The sequence below is a fragment of the Caretta caretta genome, chromosome 19 (genome assembly GCF_965140235.1).
Source record: "Caretta caretta isolate rCarCar2 chromosome 19, rCarCar1.hap1, whole genome shotgun sequence".
Taxonomy (NCBI): domain Eukaryota; kingdom Metazoa; phylum Chordata; order Testudines; family Cheloniidae; genus Caretta; species Caretta caretta.
The window spans coordinates 11,233,771-11,256,520 of record NC_134224.1 but is presented as its reverse complement, the minus strand read 5'-3'; the positions used below and the strand labels follow the sequence as shown (position 1 = coordinate 11,256,520).

General features: G+C 51.8%; 2 protein-coding genes across 6 annotated transcripts in view; one reads left to right on the top strand and one right to left on the bottom strand.

Annotated features, from left to right (window-relative positions):
- LOC125624879 (uncharacterized) overlaps positions 1-22,750 on the top strand; it is an 87,637-nt gene that overhangs the window by 36,233 nt on the left and 28,654 nt on the right. The window contains exon 1 of one of the 5 annotated variants that reach the window (XM_075121344.1): positions 19,002-19,561. The exons of the other annotated variants lie outside the window; for them this stretch is intronic. The gene's annotated coding sequence lies outside the window, so the exon portion shown is untranslated. Of the gene's footprint in view, positions 1-19,001; positions 19,562-22,750 lie in introns of those variants that run through there. 5 annotated transcript variants of the gene reach the window in all.
- LOC125624881 (digestive cysteine proteinase 2-like) lies at positions 214-17,762 on the bottom strand. The gene is made up of 11 exons (XM_048826209.2): positions 17,635-17,762; positions 16,315-16,371; positions 14,461-14,553; positions 9,389-9,561; positions 8,465-8,705; positions 7,159-7,360; positions 6,101-6,294; positions 5,502-5,593; positions 4,749-4,910; positions 1,857-2,046; positions 214-947 (listed from the first exon to the last, which is right to left on the bottom strand). The coding sequence occupies exons 1-11, from the start codon at positions 17,717-17,719 to the stop codon at positions 760-762; spliced, it is 1,677 nt and encodes a 558-aa protein (XP_048682166.2). The 5' UTR covers positions 17,720-17,762; the 3' UTR covers positions 214-759.

Here is a 22,750-nt window from a genome sequence, read left to right as displayed (position 1 = left end):
CCTCTTAACTCTGGAAAGTTTCTTTGAACCCAGACTCACAGGTTGTGTCTGTTCAGTTTCAGAAGAGCTACGTGCCCCACCTTGCGACTGCCCCCAGCAGGAGGGGTGCCCTGCTCCGCTCCCTGGGGCAATGTCGGGCAGCATAGAGGCAAGGCACGGCTAAACCCTGCTTCCCCCAGCTCCCACCCCGTTAAACACACAGACACAGCAAAGTTCTTCCCTAGAGTTTATTGTCCTGGCGCTCTCCATGCATTCAGCAGCCTTCTGCTGTGCAGTGTAGCAGAGATCCTAGCAGTGCTGGCTTCCCTACCCAACACTCATCAGTGCATGCCTAGCTCTCCCTCTGCCCCCAACGTCTGTGGCTTGCCATCCCCCCCCGCCCTGCTTGACACGTTATTAGCACTGTGACGGTGGCAGGTTTGCCTGATGCATAGACACACATCAGCATGGCCCCTGCCTTGCGGAGCTTCTGTGCCGAGGTGGTGCGAGGCGCAGGGGGCCCCTCAGCTTGGAGGCCACCCAGCATCTCACAGGACCTTGAGGGAACCAGACCCGTTGTGGTGCTGAAGATTTGTGGGTATTAAAGCAACACTCCGGGAGCAACCTACCCCAGCCAGAGAGTTGCTGCCAGGCCTCCAGCCGGTTCACATAGCTGATGCCAATGCTCAGCCAAAGCCAGCTGTGTAGGTCTCTCTCCCCAGGGCTAGCTGGTCTCTTGAGCAAGGCTGGGGGAACAGGCCCTGCACACAGCATCAGCGCTCAGGCCAGGATGGGGTACGTTGCAGCCGTCGTCACCCCGCAGTTGTTGTCCTGCATGGAGATGAGGATGTAGCCGTCGTTACCCCAGTAGGTGGACCAGGAGTTTTTGATGAGCCAATAGCTCTCCCCTTGCAGGACCCCGTAGCCCACGGCCAGCACTGCGTGGTCCAGCTCTGTGCTCTTGTTTCCTAGGAGAAAGGAGAGGAGATTTAGTCTCCCTCTGCTGGGAGGTGAGAGACTGGGCTGTGGGTTCCTGCATGCAGAGGAGGCCAGCAGGCCATGCCCTGCGCAGAGGAACCACCCTACATGTCTTCCTATGCTCATCCTGTAACTGCCTTATAGGAGTTCGTGTAAAGGGGAATGAATAAGAGGGGGCTATAAAAAGGGGTGCAAGATAATGAGTGGCAGGGAAGGTCAATGCCACCCAGGAACAAGGGGATGCCCAATGAATTAAAAAAGGTAACATTTTAATACATACCTTTTAATCCAATGCATAATTAGCCTACGGAACTCACTGCCACATGATATCGTGGAGGCCATGAGTTTAGCAAAAGTTAGAGGACTGGACATTGAGAAGGAACATCCACAGTTAGGTTAGGGAGAGTAAAAGATAAGAGTTATGAATCTTCCTGCTTTAGGACATTAGGCAGTCACTCTCTGAATGGGGTTAGGGTACAAGCTTCCCTGCATGTATAGGTTGTTCTATTGGGAGTTTCTGGCACCTTCCTTTGATGCAGCTGGGCGGATGGGACCGTAGCCTTTATTTTTATTTAAAGTTAAGTTTAGTGACGTTATATTGCATCCTCGAGGACCTGGCCCTGGCGGCTAGTCTCATGTTCAGCAGTTATCTCTGTTAGATCTGGAGCTCTTAAGAACACACGGAAGCCAAGGGAAATAACACAACCATGAGAACAAAGCTGTGTGATGTTATGATTAATTAACAGGATCCTAGATGAGATGGACCATGGGTCTGATCTAGCAGTGGCAAGAATCAATGTAGCTGCCCCGGCTTCTGCCCGCAGGGAACCTGGCTTTGTCCAATTTGAGAGAAGCAAAGTCCTCCCCCAGCAGAGCCCCTCGCACTCCCCCAGACTCACCACAGGCAGGTTCGTAGTAGACACCGTTGGCATAGAACGCAAAGGACTTGGGGGAGGCATCTATGTTCACAGCCACCGGGCCGTGCTTGTAGAGCGCTGCTTTCAGGGCGGTGACGTTCCCGGGGTCTACGTTGATGTAGCCAGCGACCTTGGCTATGAGCTCAGACTGGTTGTAGTGACAGTACCCGTTCTGGAGGGGAAAGACAGGTGCAAGAACTGGGTGACAAGGCTACTGCAGTCAAATCCAGAGCCCAGCCCCTCAGCCAGATCTCTCCTTCCCGCCCTAGGCCCAGACTCCTTCATGGCACCATCTGGAGACCATGGCAGAGTAGACTGGGCAGGCTCTGGCCCAGTGGCAGCCAGTCAATGCTGGGCTGTCCAGTCTGTTAACACTCCCCCTGGCTAAGGAGGGAGTTTCACTGGTCTTATTGGAGAAACACTAAACCCAGTGTGACGTTGCACTCTATATGATTTTATAAAAATATGCTAATGAGCATGAATCTAATGTAACTGGAATGTGCTTCATGCAAAAGGTCTCTTGTAAGGTATCATTACAAAGCTTTCAGAGTAGCAGCCGTGTTAGTCTGTATTCGCAAAAAGAAAAGGAGGACTTGTGGCACCTTAGAGACTAACCAATTTATTTGAGCATACGAGTGTGGTCATCCTATTTGTATAAATGTATCACTTTTGTATCTGAAACTAGAAATATGAAATATAACTCTGAGATCCTATTGTAATTATGCAAAGTGTGGGCCATTAGTGGTGGTTTGGAATCTTTATGGCTCCCGTTAACCAGGACAATTACCTGTAGATGGCTCTGTTTTACTTAATAACAGGTTTCAGAGTAACAGCCGTGTTAGTCTGTATTTGCAAAAAGAAAAGGAGTACTTGTGGGGTGGGGGGAGAGAAAACCTTTTGTAATGATAAACACCCATTTTTTCACGGTCTGTGTGTATAAAAACATCTTCTGTATTTTCCACAGTATGCATCCGATGAAGTGAGCTGTAGCTCACGAAAGCTTATGCTCAAATAAATTGGTTAGTCTCTGAGGTGCCACAAGTCCTCCTTTTCTTTCTGTTTTACTTATAAGTCTTCCTGCATACCTGTGGGCTGGCAAGTGGGTAATGAAGTCTTACAGTGACATGTGATCATGTCATCTGAACTGGAATCCATCTTTAACCTGGTGCTTTTCCATTGAGAAGGAGGGGTGGGAACCCAGAGGGACAAAGGATTCCCGCCTTATGCAAAAGATACATAAGTGGGGGGAACAGCACAAAGGGGGCGGCCATCATGAGAAATCCCCTAGCTACCACCTGAGCTGGAACAAGGGCTGTACCAGGGGAAAAGGATGCATCCGATAAAGTGAGCTGTAGCTCACGAAAGCTTATGCTCAGATAAATTTGTTAGTCTCTGAGGTGCCACAAGTACTCCTGTTCTTTTTGCAGACTGGGAAGGTGTCCAGTCTGTGAAAGAAACTTACTGAAACATCTCTGAGGGTGAGATTTTATCTGTATTCAGTTTCTTACTGTATTAGACATAGACTTGTGTGTGCTATTTTATTTTGCTTGATAATTCACTTTGATCTGTCTGCTATTACTTGGAACCACTTAAACCCTACTTTCTGTATTTAATAAAATCTCTTTTTACTTAATACATACCTGGGTTAATTAATAATACCAGGGGTGGGGGTGGGGGGCAAACAGCTGTGCATATCTCTCTATCAGTGTTATAGAGGGCAAACAATTTATGAGTTTACCCTGTATAAGCTTTATTTATTTGGGGTTTGGACCCCATTTATTTGGGGTTTGGACCCCATCGGGAGTTGAGCATCTGAGTGTTAAAGACAGGAACGCTTTTTAAGTCTGCAGCTTTGGGGCACGCGGTTCAGACCCTGGGTCTGTGTTGGAGCAGACGGGCGTGTCTGGCTCAGCCAGACAGGGTGCTGGCGTCCCAGCGTGGCAGGGAAAGCAGGGACAGAAGTAGTCTGGGCCCACCAGTTGGCAGTTCCCAAAGGGGTTTCTGTGATCCAACCCGTCACACCCAGATCTCCCCCACCCTGCGCCAGCCGAACAGTCTCAGGGTTTGGATCTACACAGGCCGCTCCAGCCACCGCCAGGGTTATGATGAGTTAGCGACAGCTGTCGCGCAGGCCCTGGCCATCACAGCCATCATCTCCTTGAGTTCCATGGAGCGGCTCACAGGTGAGAAGTCCCTCTCCTGCACGAGGGGCTGCAGGATGGGAGTGCCAGACTGTCTGGGTACTGACGCAGCCCCCGTCACTGTAACGTCTCAGCCAGCCTGGGACGCGGGGCAGGGTTGAATCCGTTTTACAGCTGCAGAGCTGAGGCACGGAAGGAGGGCGGCACTTCTGCTTTCTGGAGGTGCTCAGCACCCCCATCGGCAGTGGGCGCTGCAGCTGCTCAGCACCAGGGCCAGATTTGCACCTTACGCACCCCGAGGCACAGCATCTTCAGCGCCCCCTGCTGCCTACAGCTGCCCTTTGTGTTGCCCACGGTTTTGGAGAGGTAGGGCGCCCCTAGGCATGGACCTACTGTGCCTAAGTGGAAATCCAGCCCTGCTCAGTCCAGCCGGGGGCGATCTGCCTGTGATCACAGAGGGAGCCTGGTGGAACTGGGGATTGAACCCAGGTTGCCATCCACTGCTTTAACCACAAGGCCGTCTTGCCTTTGCCAGGCCTGGCAGTGACTGAAGTGGCCTGTGCATGCCCCAGATAGGGTACGAAGCACCCTCAACCCCCATGGAGACAGCAGGCACGAAGGTGCCCAGCGTCCCAAAGGCCCTCCCAGAATCTCCCACCGGCGTGAAGAAATTCATCAGCTCCCCCAAGCCAAACGGCTCCGTGCTCTCCTCGGCCGCTGGCCCAGCGCTCACCTGGCCCATGTACGGCCCGTAGGACTCGGTGCTGGCAATGCCACCGTGCTTCTTCATCCACTCGTACGCCTGCCACTCTTCGCCGCCGTCGCAGGCATGGTTCCCGAAGCCCCAAGAGCAGTCGATCAGGACTTGCTGGGACAGCGGGGTCAGCACTCCGGTCTGGGGGGGCAGCCAGGAGAAAGTCAGGGTTCCAGCCGAGAGCTCCGGAGTCCCGGGTAATGCACAAAGCCCAGAGGAGAGGGGGGATGGGGCTTCCCCCCGGCTCAAGGAGGGGTCAGTTGTCTCCCTCCTCCAGCCAAAAGCACCAAAGGTTCCCTCTGGGCACTGCCTCCATCCAGGGCCTGAGCAGAGGGGGGTCACTGGAGCATGCCCGGCTGCCCCCTGTCCCATTCAAGGATGATTTTCCCCACCCCCTGCATTGCTTCCTCTCTCCAGTGAGGGGTGGCCTCCACTTCCCAGGCATGTTGTGTCTAGCAGCCACACCATGCTCCACATCTCCGAGCTGGTCTTTATCAGGCGCCAGAGGTCACCCGTGGCATGGAGCAAGGCCATGTTCCCCTTCAGTGCTCCCACCTTAACTCCCAGCACTGTGCAGCTCGGCCGGAGGGGTGGATTCTTCAGCCCAGCAGCCCAGAGGATCCGGACTAGTGGCAGGAGCCTGACAAGTGCGTGTGGGCTCAGATGGCCCAGCCTGCCTCGGAGACTCTGAACTGCTCCCTCCCTAGACACGCAAGGCAGCTGGGCTCTCACCTTAAGGAACAGGGCACCCTCCATTGCCCCGGTGGTAGCAAAGCTCCAGCAGGAGCCGCACACGGCCTGGTCCTTCACTGGGGTCACAGCGCCTGGGGAGGGAGGGGGTTACAGAACGGTTTGCAGTGAGGTAGTTTAGGGTTTTTAACACCTCCCATATTCTTCCATGGGAAAGTGGCCATTTTGCAGAAAAGTTCCTTTTCGCAGAGAGTAACGGACCCCACTTCGGCCCTTTGTGGGGCTTGAACCTGGGACCCTCAGAGCTAAAAACAGCCACTGCTACTGCCTGAGCTAAAAGACCTGCTCCGTTAGGTGGAGGCCGCGCGAGACTCAAATCTCTTCTACGGCCCGGCCACTAGAGAGGCATGTAGGCCTGTACCCTTAGTCTGGGTTACGCGATCTCTGGTCAGGAGAAGGTAGGGATGGGGTGTGCCCGGAGTATGCAGTGCATCAGCGCTAGTTTTCTCTGGGATCTGTTTCCCTTCTCAAGCTGTCATATGCAGCGGCTCCAGACGAGAGCCCCCTGGGCAGGGCTTGGACTCCCTGCTGCTCCATTGGGAGGTTAGAATGGGCGGCAGAGCACGGCATGTGTCACTCACCGTACAGCCTCCAGTCCAGGCTCTCCGGTAGGACGAGGCTCTTGTACCCCTCAGACGGGAACGGCTGCCCGTTGTTGGGGGCCCCGCTCTTTAGCCGCCCCCGCAGCACGGCCATCTCCGCCGGGGTGCGGTCGGCCAGGTGGTTCAGCACCAGCTTGTAGGGCAGATTGTCCCGATTCTTGGAGTGGACGTACCTGGGAGGGGATGGATGCCGTGAAGAGGGAGCTGGACAGCAGGCAGCACTGCCTTGTGGCCACCCAGTAACCCCAAAAAACCAAACAATCATAACCGGCATGGGTGGCTCCTAGCCATGCCAGGGCGCATGGGAGAAGCAATCCCAGAAGAAGCTACCTCCTCCTCCCACCTGCTGAGGTTAGCTGATTGGAGGCCCCTAGTCTGGAGCCCGGAGAAGCTCAGGCCTGTAACAAGAGGGAAGGGCCTGGGACAGTATCTGGGTCAGGTTCCATGGGCCGTGATGCAGAGCAGTCATCCCTTAGCACTTACCCTCTAAGCTGCTCTTGCGGGGGAATGTCATGCAAGAGACTCAACCTGCATCACTTCTAGCGTTCTGGGGAGTTCCCTCATCTTGGGGCTGCCCCACATGTGGTGGGAGAGGCCAGGGGTTTGCAGCCAAACTTTCCAGCCCCAAACCCTGGATTTTTTTGGGTGCCCAGCTGGAGACGCTCGGGGCGGATTTTCAGCATGGGCCGAGTGTCCCGAACTCTTGAGCTGGACGCCCAAAATACAGCAACCAAAATCACTCTCAAACTGTGTCCTGGGTTCATTCCAGGCTTACGACACAGCCAACCCATACATGAGGGCACGTTTACCAGGCATCCTCCCTTCTCAAGAGAGTACCCCAGCGCATTCCCACACAGGCCAGGCAGGAGTCTCTTCCATTGTTATTAGAAGACGCTTCTATCAAGCAACCAGTATTTTGCTGGTCCCTTGGATCATTCCTTGAGATGCATAAACAAACCCTCTTGTTCTTCCTTTCCTTTCCTTTCCTTTCCTTTCCTTTCCTTTCCTTTCCTTTCCTTTCCAAGATAGCTCCATACCTCATGTTGTGGATGAAGGTTCGTTTCCTGTGTTCCATCTCCTTCTCGGTGCTATACGTCTTCCTGAACTTCTCCTTGTAGTGGTGGAACAGCCGGTGATGGACTCTGTCTATTTCTCTAATTCTCCCGACAAATTCCTGCATTGGATTGGCCAGGATCTGGTGCTCCGGCCCTGCGCCAGGCCAGTGCTCGCATTTTAGACCTAGAAAGGACAGAGGCAGAAGCAACTGTCATGGACAAGTTTGTGGCAGGCACAGATTATCCCTGGAGCAGACTGGCAGGGCAAAGGTTATCAAGAGCAGGATTGACTTTATCTGAGCAATCATAAATCAAGCTGCATCTTCACCAGTTCACTTCTTGCTGCAGTATAAAGTTGTAGTTGGCCTATAGGTAGGGAGTAGGCCAGATTTTGCCGGTACACGGCTGTTAATCTGAAGTAATTCCCTTAGAGTTGGGGGAGGGGAGGGTTACATCAGTGTAAATCCAGGGCAGAATCTGGCCCTGCACCGGTTGTTCACTGTGTTAGGCACTTGCAGAGGGCCCTCCCCATGTCCTTGGGTCAGAAGTAAGGGATGGAGAGCTCTTTTCTAGGACTTTTGTCCAGTTAAGTTTTCAAACCCTAGGGTCGAGCATGGGGAGGTTTGGTTAGGGGGAGCATCTTTATCATCTCGGAAATTCCCGGAGCTTGTTTTTTTCTCAGACCCCACCTCCCCACGCAAGCCAATGGCACTGCCTGTGTTAACGGCACCTGACCCACACCATGGCGTGACACCAGGGCGCAGGCTGGGCCAGGGCAGTTCATCAGAAGGGCGTCAGAAAAGCTGAGGCACCTGGAGCCTGGCATCAGCTAGCGGGTTAGCCAGCCTGGCTCTGGAGGGCCACGTGGCTGCCACAGGTGTAAACAGACCTCAGCAGAACTACGCTGCTTCACACCCGCTGAGGGGCCGTATGGAAAGTTGACACTTCTCTGCCCAGTGCAAGGTTTGCCAGCGCCAGTACGTTCACATCTAGTGTTTGCCAACCGGAGTCTGCATGGCACGGGCAATCCTTCCAGTCTGTATGGCTTCACCAACAGACTGTGCTCCGTGAGGACACCAGTGCCATCCACACAGGCACCGATCTGGCTTCAAGTCCCTTGATTCACCAACCCCTTTGCCTGGTGTTTGCCTGTGACGTGGCCAGGTATTACTGTAGCCAGAAGCGCTTGCATGGTATGGAGGGGATGGGCGGTGTCTCCGCTGGATCTACAGGCCTGTGATGGGTGTGATGGCGGAAGCCCTGTAGACCAGGGCAGCAGTACGCTTACCGGGTGGGAGGCTGAAGACCCCGGCTGGGTAGCTGCGGGCAAAGCTGCTGTAGTCAATCTCATACTTGTCGTAGTGAGAGCCCAGCAGGCTGTTGAAGCCCCGCATCTCGTAGTGGATGGGCACGGGGCCGTCGGCGGAGCTGGCCACCCACAAGGTGTAGACGTTCTTCTTCCGGCCCCAGTAGGACACGTTCTGCAGCACGGTGCAGAGCTGCCCTTTGTAGGGCTCCTCCCGCACGGGCTGGGGAGGCAGCGGGCGTAGGGGCAGTGTTTCCGAATGAGATGGGGCAGTTAACTGCCGGAGCAAGAGAGATCCTACGCGGTGCAAACATGAGGCGCTGCCCATGGCCTTCTGGCCAGCAGCTGTGCGCGCTCTGAGCCGCAGGATGGAGGCTCGCTGTGCAGTAGTCAGGCCAAGCTCGCGCCTCGTGGCTGGAAGTCTAGACGCGGGTCAGTCCTCCCCTCTTGGGGGACATTCTCCCCGGGGGTGCACAAAGGGAGAAGTCCCCATCCCCCTTCAGCTGATTATCCCTGGCCCTTGCTCAGGGTGTACAAGGGGGATGGGGTAGGCTTCCCCGGACCCCTTTCCACTTGTGCACCCCTGGGAGGGATAGTTTGACCCCAGCCAGCCCTGGCACAAGCCCCACCAACTTGAGTGGCGAGGCACCTTTCTTAGGGCAGGGCTGGATCTGGCCCTGTGCTTGTAACATCGCTGCCAGGGGAAGGGGTGTGCTGGCTCAATCATGCACTAGTTTGCCGCAGAGCCCCATGGCGCGTGCGCTTTGTAAGGCCAGTGGCCCTGTGGTATGGTGCAGGGTGAGGTAACTACAGGGTCTCCCAGGGGGGAAGGAGAGCCCATTCGCCAAGCAGGATGCCTGGCATCTGGGGCCCTTCTTCGGCTGGTCCCGCGAGACATGGGCTCACCTTGAAGCCGTCCAGGCGGGGAAAGACGCTCTGCGGGCTGATGAGATCCCCAGCCGTGCCGTTGACCCGGAAGCACTTCCGAACGTTTGCCTCGGTTTCTGTGGTTTCTGGGGTCACCTTGAAACTGGCGCCGAATGGCTCCAGAGAGCCAAGCTGGTACGTGATCACTTGGCCTGCAGGGACGCACCCAGGGCAAACAGTTACCATAGACGGCTGTAACAGTGCTGTAGGCGTTCACGCCCTCCCTGAGGGCAAGGGGAAGCGTAACAGAGGCGACCTTCACTCTGTGCTGAGTGACGGGGGGTTGGGAGACGCGGGCCATGCCAGGGGCTAGAGGTAGCCTCCCATGCCCCGGCACTCACGGCAGTGGGACTAGTGGGACTCCCCCAGGTTGCTAAGTAGGAGTAAATGGGGTGCTCACTGCTGCAGGATCAAGTCCCTGGTGCTCCCCTCCTGCTCAGCACTTGTTCGCCAGCGGAGCTGCCCTGACGTGCCGCTGTCAGGAGTGGAGAGGAGAATAGGCTTGCTGGCCAGGGGAGGGTGGCCAGTTTAGTTGCAGCAGCTGTGACCTGAAGCCGTTAACCGCGCTCTAGCAAAGAATCACGGCATAAACCAGAGCCTTGTGCACTGTGGGCCTCAGCCCGAGCGTCCTGGCTTGGATTTCCCTCTCTGACGCCCCCGGCGTTCGCTGCGGGGGCTGCCTGCGTCAGGACCTCAGCTTGGTAATATGCTGGGGCCAGATCATATGCTCCTATCCTATCCTATGCAGATAGTCGCTAACGCTAGAAGCCCAGTTTATCTGGATACCAGTCTAATAGGTCATACTGGCTGTAGAATGACCATGCCTAATCGGGTACAGAATGTGAGCGAGGCCAAACAGCAAAAATTAAGATGTTTGTACACCAATGCGAGGAGCCTAGGTAACAAAATGGAGGAACTAGAGTTACTGGTGCAGGAAGTGAAACCAGATATTATAGGGATAGCAGAAACAGGGTGGAATAGTCGTCATGACTGGAATACTAATGGAAACTGCCTGATCATGGGAGACTTTAACTTCCCAGATATAGACAGGAGGACAAGTGCTAGTAATAACAACAGGGCTCAGATTTTCCTGGATGCGATAGCTGATGGATTCCTTCATCAAGTAGTTGCTGAACCGACAAGGGGATGCCATTTTAGATTTGGTTTTGGTGAGTAGTGAGGACCTCATAGAAGAAATGGTTGTAGGGGACGACCTTGGTTCGAGTGATCATGATCGGTTCGAGTGATCATTTAATTCAGTTCAAACTGCACGGAAGGAGTAACAAAAATAAATCTGCAACTAGGGTTTTTGATTTCAAAAGGGCTGACTTTCAAAAGTTAAGGAAATTGGTTAGGGAAGTGGATTGGACTGAAGGACTTGTGGATCTAAAGGCGGAGGAGGCCTGGGATTACTTCAAGTCACAGCTGCAGAAGCTGTCGGAAACCTGCATCCCAAGAAAGGGGAAAAATTCTTTGGCAGGAGTTGTAGACCCAGCTGGATGAGCAAGCATCTCAGAGAGGTGATTAAGAAAAAGCAGAAAGCCTACAGGGAGTGGAAGATGGGAGGGATCAGCAAGGAAAGCTACCTTATTGAGGCCAGAACATGTAGGGATATGGTGAGAAAAGCTAAAAGTCCAGTAGAGTTGGACCTTGCAAAGGGAATTAAAACCAATAGTAAAAGGTTCTATAGCCATATAAATAAGAAGAAAACAAAGAAAGAAGAAGTGGGAACGCTTAATACTGAGGATGAAGTGGAGGTCAAGGATAATCTAGGCATGGCCCAATATCTAAACAAATACTTTGCCTCAGTCTTTAATAAGGCTAAAGAGGATCTTCGGGGTAATGGTAGCATGACAAATGGGAATGAGGATATGGAGGTGGATGTTAGGATATAGATATTCAGGCCTGTCTGTAAAGGCCTATACTCGAAGAATTTAGGTGTATTCTTATCACTTGGCTAGTTCTAGAGGTACAAAAGAAAGAATCAAAATCACTGTCTGCTGGTGTAAGGGCCTTCTCTTACTGTGACAGTCTGAGGCCCTGTGCTTAGGCTAAGGCCTTTGGCTAAGTAGCAGAGGCAGCCATAAGCTGGGAAGCGACCGGTCACATCCTCACATCCCAACCTAGTCACATTGAAAGAAGGTGCTATTGGGCTGTTAGGAATACAGTCCTGTCCTGATAATGCTCATCGCCTCCAGAGAAAGGGAAGTGCTTAGAAAATGTAAAAGGAAACTTAGTTTGATAGCATCCTGTCTGGCAAGAATTCACTTATCAATAGCTGGGATGTGAAATGTTTGTTGTTTGTTCTATCACTGTAGTCCCCATTTCCCCATTGTTTGTCTGTATAATCTCTGTCTGGTTCTGTGATTGTTTCTGTCTGCTGTATAATTAATTTTGCTAGGTGTAAACTAATTAAGGTGGTGGAATATAATTTGTTAAATAATCATGTTACAATATGTTAAAATTGGTTAGTTAGATTTCAGGAAAATGATTGGTTAAGGTATAGCTAAGCAGAACTCAAGTTTTACTGTATAGTCTGCAGTCAATCAGGAAGTGTGTGTGTGTGGGGAAAATGGGAACAGGGAATGAGGGTGGGGAAATTGGAATCATGTTTTGCTAAAGGGGGAAATGGGAACAGGGAATGGGGGCGGGGGGAAAATTGGAATCATGTTTGGCTAAGGGCAGAAATGGGAACAGGGACACAGGTGTAAGGCTCTGTGGTGTCAGAGCTGGGAAGGGGGGACACTAAGGAAGGAAACTGGAATCATGCTTGCTGGAAGTTCACCCCAATAAACATTGAATTGTTTGCACCTTTGGACTTCGGGTATTGTTGCTCTCTGTTCATGCAAGAAGGACCACGGAAGTAAGTGGGTGAAGGAATAAGCCCCCTAACAGTAGATATTACCATATCTGAAGTAGAAGTGAACCTCAAACAGCTTAATGGGACTAAATCGGGGAGCCCAGATAATCTTCATCCAAGAATATTAAAGGAATTGGCACACAAAATTGCAAGCCCATTAGCAAGAATTTTTAATGAATCTGTAAACTCAGGGGTTGTACCGTATGACTGGAGAATTGCTAACATAGTTCCTATTTTTAAGAAAGGAAAAAAAAGTGATCCGGGTAACTAAAGGCCTGTTAGTTTAACATCTGTAGTATGCTAGGTCTTGGAAAAATTTTTGAAGGAGAAAGTAGTTAAGGACATTGAGGTCAATGTTAAATGGGACAAAATACAACATGGTTTTACAAAAGGTAGATCATGCCAAACCAAAGTAACAGATTTGTTAGACAAAGGAAATGCAGTGGATCTAATTTACCTAGATTTCAGTAAGGCATTTGATACGGTGCCACATGGGGAATTATGAGTTAAATTGGAAAAGATGGGGATCAATATGAAAACTGAAAGGTGGATAAGGAATTGGTTAAAGGGGAGACTACAGCGGGTCATACTGAAAGGTGAACTGTCAGGCTGGAGGGAGGTTACCAGTGGAATTCCTCAGGGACTGGTTTTGGGACCAATCTTATTTAATCTTTTTATTACTGACCTCGGCACAAAAAGTGGGAGTGTGCTAATAAAGTCTGTGGATGATACAAAGCTGGGAGGTATTGCCAATTTAGAGAAGGACCGGGATATCATACAGGAGGATCTGGATGACCTTGTAAAGTGGAGTAATAGTAATAGGATGAAATTTAATAGTGAGAAGTTTAAGGTCATGCATTTAGGGATTAATAACAAGAATTTTAGTTATAAACTGGGGATGCATCAATTAGAAGTAATGGAGGAGGAGAAGGACTTTGGAGTATTGGTTGACCACAGGATGACTATGAGCCGCCAATTTGATATGGCCGTGAAAAAAGCTAATGCGGTCTTGGGGTGCATCAGGCAAGGTATTTCCAGTAGGGATAAGGAGGTTTTAGTACCGTTATACAAGGCACTGGTGAGTCCTCATCTGGAATACTGTGTGCAGTTCTCGTCTCCCATGTTTAAGAAGGATGAATTCAAACTGGAACAGGTACAGAGAAGGGCTACTAGGATGATCGGAGGAATGGAAAACCTGTCTTATGAAAGGAGACTCAAGGAGCTTGGCATGTTTAGCCTAAACAAAAGAAGGCAGAGGGGAGATATGATTGCTTTCTATAAATATATCAGAGGGATAAATACCAGAGAGGGAGAGGAATTATTTAAGCTCAGTACCAATATGGACACAAGAACAAATGGATATAAACTGGCCATCGGGAAGTTTAGACTTGAAATTAGATGAAGGTTTCTAGCCATCAGAGGAGTGAAGTTCTGGAACAGCCTTCCAAGGGAAGCAGTGGGGGCAAAAGACCTATCTGGCTTCAAGATTAAACTCGATACATTTATGAAGGAGATGGTATGATGGGATAACATGATCTTGGCAATTAACTGATCTTTAACTATTCATGGTAAATAGGCCCAGTGGCCTGTGATGGGATGTTAGATGGGATGGGATCTGAGTTACTGTAGAGAATTCTTTCCTGGGTATCTGGCTGGTGAATCTTGCCCACATGCTCGCGGTTCAGCTGATCGCCATATCTGGGGTCGGGAAGGAATTTTCCTCCAGGGCAGATTGGAAGAGGCCCTGGGGTTTTTTTGCCATCCTCTGTAGCATGGGGCACGGGTCACTTGCTGGAGGATTCTCTGTACCTTGAAGTCTTTAAACCATGATTGGAGGTCTTCAGTAGCTCAGACATAGGTGAGAGGTTTATTGCAGGAGTGGGTGGGTGAGATTCTGTGGCCTGCATTGTGCGGGAGGTCAGACTAGATGATCATAGTGGTCCCTTCTGACCTTAATATCTATGAATCTGCACCCCAGAGCATAAACTGATCTAGGCTTAGCCTCTGGGGCCTTGGCCCAGGTGCTGCCTCTCTAGGCGTGCTATGACAGAGACATATCCACAGCGCTAGATGCATTCAGAGGAGAGAGCCCTGCCGTGCAGCCAGACGTGGGCAATCCATTCAATGGGGGTAAGGGGAGAAGGACACTGCCTCCCTGGACCGCTACCCCAACAGTACCCCGGTGACTTACCATGGTAATACTGGATACGGCTCTGGCCTCCGGTCAGGTTGTACCAGGCTTCGAAGGGCTCCTTGATTTCAGCATAGGGCAGGCTTATAACCCCTGCAGGACACAAGGTGACAGAAGCCAGATTAGCCTGTCCCATAAGAGACAAGGGACAAGATCTTATTGAGCTGTAGCTCACGAAAGCTCATGCTCAAATAAATTGGTTAGTCTCTAAGGTGCCACAAGTACTCCTTTTCTATTTACAGTTAATCACTTTAGAGACAGTGTGCCCCGCCCATCCGGTCAGAGAGGGCTTGCCAGCTGCAGTGTAAATGCAGGGGAAGTTAAGAGCAACGGACCAGTTGATTTTAAACACAGGAGCCTAATCCTGAGCCCTGGCTCACCCTGCACCCAGGCAAACTCCCCCTGAAGCCAGTGGGAGGGTATAAAAGCCAGGTAAGGGGTTGCCCCAGTGTTCTCTAACCTGGTTTCATGGTTCAGCGCTTGCAGTGCAAATCCTTGCTGCGAATTCACGACAGAGTGGGGTTGGGGGGATGGGGCAGCACGGAGGTAAATTTCAGTGACCAGAGACATCCCTTCTAGTGAGAGCTCATTGGGAGGAGGCCCAGGGCACTTGCCCAGCTAGGAGGAGGTTGCAAGTTCATCTCAATAGGGGTCCTAGCCAAACCACTTCAGAGGGGAAAAAAGCTCATTTGCCAGGCTCCAAAAGGGGCGAGAGGTGGGGACGGGGGGGGGGGGTGTTAAGGTTGTTTCAAGGTGTCGTTGAACAAGATTATAGGCACCTCCTTCCTAGGGCACTGAGAAATGGGAGCTGAAGGCTCTCTTCTGCAGTGCACAATGTGAGCAGTCCTGGAAACCAAGCTGATGAGAACAGTGGGGAGGGAACACACCAGCCCCCTCCTGCCTTTGTGGCACTTAAGCCTGCAGCTCTGATTGTGGAGGGTGATATCATGGCTTCTACAGAATTACTTTCCTCCCTACTCTTTGGACTCTTACACGGGAGCGTGGCATTCAGCCGGTCCTCAGCCGGTCCCCTTAAATAGAGGAGATGCAACTGTCTTTCAGACTATATCGATGGAACAAACCTGGACAACAGTATTCTAACAGGTAGGGATCAGGGCCTTAAATCTGCACTCCTTTGCATTTCGTGGCTGGGGAGGGGGCGGTCTGATTTGAATCTGAGACCCAGCTATGCAGCTTTGGCGGCTGGAACACATCCCAAACCTGGAGGGGACTGATTTCTCAAGCCAGATATGTCTGACATCTCAAGAGAAGAGCTAACTCCCTCCCCCCGAACCCTTGAACCCAGACCCCAGGCTAAACTTGACTTGGAGCTGAACACCACTTCTGCCCTGCCAAAGTACTTCAGGCCACATTTTCAAAGATATTTAGGTGCCTACAGCTGCAGATAAGCACCTAACCAACTCCCATTGATTTCCAGTGGGAGTTAGGTACCCAACCTACATGAGAGTTTTCGGAAATCCCACTAGGCCCCTATCTGCATTAAATACCTGTGAAAATCTGTCCCTGTGTGATTCTACAGCACCTTCCAGCCAAGGATCTCCAAGCACTTTGCAAATGCTAATTAAGCCTCAGAATTCCCATCCTTAAGACAGGTTTCAGAGGAACAGCCGTGTTAGTCTGTATTCGCAAAAAGAAAAGGAGGACTTGTGGCACCTTAGAGACTAACCAATTTATTTGAGCATGAGCTTTCGTGATGCTCAAATAAATTGGTTAGTCTCTAAGGTGCCACAAGTACTCCTTTTCTTTCATCCTTAAGACATTTCCTCACCACCACCCCGGGACAGCCCCCAGCCCCCAATACACGCAGGGCCAAGCCCCCTCCTAGAGCATTACCTGTAACATGATAGACATCTCCAAACTTGGGGAGTGGTTGCAGGTTGCCCTCGGCTCCTGGAAGAGAAGGGTCATCTTATTCCCCGACTAGCAGCCACTTCACTCCCCACCAAGACCAGCCGAGGGAAGATGAAAGGACCCGAAACCTTCACAGCTTTGCGGGGGCCGTGCACAGTGTCTATCCCAGCCAGGTGCAAAGAGCAGTCCCGCTGGCAGTGAGTTAGACAGCTGAGTGGGAAGGAAACTCTGCTGGCTTATCACGTGGGGTGACCTGTTAACAAGCTCTTGACCCCCTGAGCATCCCGAGCTGGGGATGTGACCTCCTGAAACTATTCCCAGATCCCTGGGGCTCACATGCAAAAGTGGGGCTGGAACAATTTTTATAGGGGGGGGTGCTGAAGGCAGAAGCCAGGGATTTGGGTTGTTATTACTACTTCCAGCCAGGGGGTGCAGGAGCACCCCTAGTTTCAGCACCTATGCATGCAGACAAGGGAAGAGAAGATGAGCATGGCCTGGACAGGGTGCTAGAGTTCTGGAGGGGCACTCCCTCCCCCCAAACTCCCTCCCCCCAAAGCAGCGCAGGGGCTATGCCCCAGAATTAACTACTTTACACCCCATGCCTAATTCACATGCCTGCTGTGTCCCACTCTCCCAGACCAAGTCCGAGGGCACAATGGGACCAGTCCCGCTGATCTCACGCACCCGCAACTCCCAGAGAGGCCAGCGAGCGTCTGGGGTGTGGGCTAAATCCTTGGCTACCATCGGTGGATAGAGGCTGCTTCATGTCAGCACTCTCTGTCCCAGCAAGCAATTGTACCTAGTGTGGACAGCAATATTTCTGCCCAGGCCAGAACGAGGGAGGCCCCAGAGAATCCCTGGCTTTTCAGTTCCTACCCCCTGCTCCCTCCTAATTTCCCGCCCCCCTTTCTGCCGGGGAAAACTCCCACCACACCCCGAGTCCCACTGGCCTCAGGGCAGGCCATGGCCCTCAGGGCAGAGAAGAGACAGAACTTGGCGGGCCTGGCTACGAAGGGAGATTCTTAACAGAGGCTGCTGGAGGCAGACAGCCCCCGTGGGACTCGCAGCTGCTCGCTCCCAGACTGACAGTCGGACGCAGCCCCCACACTGCCTCGCCTCTGGAGTCACGGAAGGGACTGCAAGCACCGTGAACAAGGGAGCATTCGCCGTCTCCCCGGTTTCTTGGACCAAGCACCCTGGCTAGATGGCCAAGCACCGCACTCACGGCAGGGCAGCAAAGGTGCCTTTCCAGTAGCGTCCAATACACAGGGTGGGGCGAGATTAGCAGGGAAGTAAACTCACCTGAGCAACAGCTCCACAACAGAAGAATCAGCATCCGCCTGAGGATCGCCATGGGTGAAGGACGTGCAGCCAGGCAATCCCTCATTCCCTCTTTGCAAGTCGAACCTCCCAGAAGCCCCCTAAAAAAGAGGCTGGATGTAAATCATCAGCACTCTGTCAACCAATGGGAAAAGTCGGCCCCGCCCCGTGGGTGGGTTCAAGAAATGCAACTGAATTCAAGGGCCTGGTCATTTCTTTGTACCCAGGTTGTTGGCTGCTGCAGGTCCAGGGTTTGAAGCACTGGCTCAGCATGTTCTCACTGAAAGACAATCATTGTAGGACAGATCAAGGCCAAAAGACGCCGTCCCTGGGATGGGGAGTGGTGTGTGTGGGGACTGTCGACTCGAAGGCCTTGGATCTGTCCATTGGCGGGGATGAACAGGCTCTAGAAGTTGGCAGTGCTGCATCGTTTTTGCTTTCGTCTCTGCACGCTGCGACGCCCGTTCTGGATCTCACCGTGCAGATCTCACTTGCCCGGTGTTTCAGTACTACAGTGATGGGCATCGGAGACAACTGGATTGTGGTGTCACCCCAGGATATTGCTCCTTCAAGACCCCCACCTCATTTCTCTCCTCCATACAATTTGTTTCCATCTGCTGTTAGAACCAGCAGTCGAGGAGAACGTGATTTGTCCTTCTGCAGCCTGGCCTTACCCAGTTCTCTAGGCATTAAGAGCAGACATTTTGGGGATATCAATTGGGGTGAGGGGGGCACCTTGAGACACCATAGGTTTTCTGAGGTGCTTGGGCACCCAAAATCGATGGCCCCCTGTGGCAATGTGTCTTGGTGCTATATGTGGGGTCCAATATAGGATGCTAAGAATCTCTGTAGAAGCATCCAGGTTGATCCCCACGCCCCATGAACCCCGATCTTGGAGAAATGCTGAACACTTTGTGTCTGACTCATCCCTCAGCTTTCAGTCAGTGGCAACAGCTGGTCAGGCCATTTATGTGGGTTTTTTTGGTTTAAAAACAGAATAAACAAGCACTGATAAAGAATGCAGAAAAGGGAAAATGCTTAGTAACTAATTCTCAGGTAGCCTTCGCTCTCTCCACTTGCTACAGCTGGTTTCCATCCCAAGGTCACCAGCAAACACTTTCACTGCCAGCTGAGTCAGTATGTTCCTTGGAACCCCAAACAAAGGAGATAAGAACTCTGCTCTTTTGTCCAGATCCTCCCAGCTCATGCTTATGCTCATAAGAAATTCAGGCCAAATTCTGCTCTGGTTCCCAAGGGTAAAGCTGGTGTGATTCCGCTGAGGTCCATGGAGTTACTTGGGCTTTACAGCAGTGCAGGTGAAAGTGAAAATTTGAGCTGTTGATTTTAAGAGCATCCTCAGGAATTAATACTAACCTATTTGTATTGTGGGAGCATCTGGCCATCAGCCAAGGACCCGGACCCGTTGTGCTAGGCACTATACACACCCATAAAGACAGTTCATTTCCCAAAGAGCTTACGATCTAAGAATAAGGCAAGAGACAACAAGTCGAGAGGGAGAATAGACGCCCAGATTCTCCAGTAACTGATCTGATGCCATGAAGCCTCTCACACCAGCCACAGGCTGGACACGGGATCTGAGTCCAGATCACTTTGTCTCTGGCAGCCAGGAAGCTGCAGGGACTCATTGCATTAGCAGATGCAGGCCATTTCCCCTGAAGGTGTTTGTCAGGGTTGCTCAAGAGGACGGGCACTGATGGAGGAGGCAGAGTCAGGCTCTTCCATTCATTAATTGGAAGGGCTAAAATGTCTGCTGAGCCTCATAACGATAAACCCTCAGAGCATTTCTGGTGACGTCCTACGCTAGCAGTGTATCACCAGGGCTGTGCAAAGTCAAGTGCAAGAGGAAGAGAAGGAGCTGCCCCCGGCAGTGGTGCTTGGAGATCACAAGGTAAGAGACTGACGCAAGGGAGAATGGGGCTGAAGGTGATGCTGGCATCGCTGAAAGGCAGCCCCTATCTGTGCAACTGTCACGGGTTGCTTCTGCAGCGGCTAGCAGTGGATTCTGTAGCCACAACACCATTGCCAGAGTCCAGTGTCAGATGGTCAAGAGAAACAGTGGGAATATAGACCAGAGGTGGGATTCTTCTTCCACATGGTGTGTTAATGAGCCTCAGCAAAATTCATTCGGGATTGTTTTTTTTCCACTCACAGCTCCAGCTCCTAGAAGACAGAGAAAGAAAAGACCTTTTAGGTCCCCAGGCAACCCTCTGGCCTGGGTCTCTTCCTTAAAGTTTATTTTCTAGCACGTTATTCAGTCTAATTTGAAAAGTTTTGCTGCAAAGATTTCCCAGAAGTCCCCATTGCAGAGGTATCCATTTCATGCTGGAACATGACACTCTGGCTCCTAATTCCCCTGGGTGCAATTCTCTGGGCACTGGATCTGCCCCTCCCTGGTGACTCCTGGCAGCAATTTGCTCAGCGGCCCAGCACGTGGGGCGATTCCACCAGACAGGGCTGGGTGGCATATGATCCAGAATGATTTGCTTCCCTTACAGGTGTCTACTGTCAGGACTGGGCAGAGACATTCCCAGTGGGCCCTTTTCTGGATGGACCAGCTCCTTTCCAGCATGGTCGGTTCAATGCAGGACACTTGAATCACCTTAGAGAAGGCCCCCTCCGCCCCCAAATTGCAGGGCTCATCCTCTACAGCAGGGGGCATTACGGCCCCCCTCTTTCTGTCCCATTCTCTAAGAGGGAAATGGGGTCTGGTGGTTAGAGCAGGGGAGCACTCATGGGTCAGAACTTCTAGGTGTTTTTGTCAGGTTCCTGGCTACTGGCAGTCTGTTGAACCCTTTGCCTCTGCTGAAGAAGTTCTGGGAGCAAAGCATCTGACCCTTCCAAGTCATATTGTAAAGAAGCAGGCAAGAGGGTATAGAATCATAGAATACCAGGGTTGGAAGGGACCTCAGGAGGTCATCTAGTCCAACCCCCTGCTCAAAGCAGGGCCAATCCCCAATTTTTGTCCCAGATCCCAAAGGGCCCCCTCAAGGATTGAACTCACAACCCTGGGTTTAGCAGGCCAATGCTCAAACCACTGAGCTATCCTTCACCACCAATCAGATTGATGGGACTCTAAGCATCTAAACCCCACTCCAATGTTTCCCCCAGCCCGACATGTGGCTGCTGAGTCCCTCTGGGCATTCCCAGCTTTTCCCCAGGGTCTCTAAGTAACGTTAACTGCTCCCCTTAGTTTCCCATGAGACCTCATTCCCCATGCGAGGCAAACAGACAGGCTGGGTGGGAGGCACTCAGCATCCTGGGGCCTGCTCCAGCCTTGGCAGCCCGGCTTTGGGTTCCTGAGATTGCTGCTCCTCTGGGGCCCCGGCAGAGTTAAATGACTCCTGATTCCTCCTGACTTCACAGCCCATCCACGTGGGAATCCCCTCATTGGACAGGAACCAGGACCTCTCTTCACCAGCTCTGTAGGGCCCAGGTGCCCACATCCCACCTCCTAGTATGACTGAAATGGCACATGGAACCCAGAGCAAACCTCGGACCAGGCTGGGGACACCGAACTGCGAATATCCCTGTCCTGGCAGGACCATGGCATGGCGCTGAGATGCTGGCTGGATAGATACAGGGATGGGTGCGGCTCTGACCAATCCCAGCCTTCGGTGACGTGAGCTTGGTGAGCTCTGCGTCTAGACATAGCTCGTCTGGTGGTTGGAACAGGGGGGATGGCAGCTATCATTTGTGGGTTTTCTTTATGGCTCTGGGATGGGCATGGGGTGTAGAGGTTAGAGCAGGGGGGCTTGGGAGTCAGGACTCCTGGGTTCTTTTTGCTTGAAAAATTGTCAGCTGGCTCTAGGAAATATTATTATCCCAGAGGATGGGCAGAGAGGGATCTACCCTTTTGTTCTGTCCTGGGCGGGGTTCCCTTGGTGAATGCTAACCCAACTCTCACCATCTGTTACCCTGAAAGTGCCAAGTGTCAAGGCTGGGAAGAGACCGATAAGTGAAAACAATCCCGGTACTCTGCTCTGCGAGGCTGCCGCCCTGCGGCCTATGGCCAGGGGGTACATCTCCATCTGGTGTAAGGGCTGGGGACCTGGTCAGGGAGACTTGCTGAGGAGGGGAAGCGGGTTGTGGCAATGTCTTTGTACCATAGGAACAGCCTGGGAAGAGTTGTCTTGGGGGTCATGCTGGATAATCAGCTGACCATGAGCTCCCGGTGTGATACTGTGGCCAAAAGGGCTATTGGGGTCATGGGATGGATATATAGGGGAAGCTCGAGGAGTTGAGAGGTTATTTTACCTCTGTATTTGGCATTGCTGCGACTGCTGCTGTAATCCTGTGTCTGGTTCTGGTGCCCACAATTCAAGGAGGATGTCGATCAGTTGGAGGGGGTCATAGAAGAGCCATGAGAATGATTAAAGGATTGGAAAACCTGCCTTACAATGCTAGATTCAAGGGGCTCAATCTGTTTATCTTAACAAAGAGAAGGTTAAGGAAGGACTTGATCCCAGTCTAGAAGGACCCAAATGGGGAACAAATATTTGATAATGGGCTCTACAGGCGGTGAATTGAAATATTTTGGTTTTCAATATTTTGCCAAAAAGTCAAATTTGCACACACACCCTGGCCTATTTTCTGACTGGTTCTAATGCTGTGTCTTTTGCCTTTTAAATAACATTCATCCGATGAAGAGACCACACAGGCTGGTGGGGTGCAAATAACCATGTTTACTAACTATGCACTACGCATGACAGGCCGACCGACACCCACACAGATGCTCTGGTTGCTTTTGAACCACAGAACATGGTGAGCGCTGCTAGAGGGCTCACTGGACACTACCCCACTCCCATACACAGCCACAGAATAGAATATGGTACGAACCCAATTTTTCTCTTCCTTTTTATGGATTGTTTCTCTGTTTCCAGATGCCCCTAAAGGAGTTAGCATCATGACCATGCTAGGGTCCAACATGTGAAAAGGCGGATCTGTGAATCTGACGTGCCATTCAACCCACAGCATCCTTCCTAACACCATCTGTGTCTGGTACAAGGATAATGCTAGTCCGGGGCTTTTCCAGTGGGAGCAGGTGTTTGAGAGCATCACAGCAAAGCATGCTGGGGAA

What these genes read in the sequence shown, in the direction of transcription:
- LOC125624881 (XM_048826209.2), bottom strand. Translation starts at nt 17,719, where the DNA reads ATGAGGGATTGCCTGGCTGCACGTCCTTCACCCATGGCGATCCTCAGG. An exon ending in ACCTTCATCCACAACATGAG is followed by an intron (nt 6,295 to 7,158) that starts GTATGGAGCTAT and finishes ATCCCCTCCCAG; the next exon opens with GTACGTCCACTCCAAGAATC. An exon ending in ACGGGCCGTACATGGGCCAG is followed by an intron (nt 2,047 to 4,748) that starts GTGAGCGCTGGG and finishes TTTCCCCTCCAG; the next exon opens with AACGGGTACTGTCACTACAA.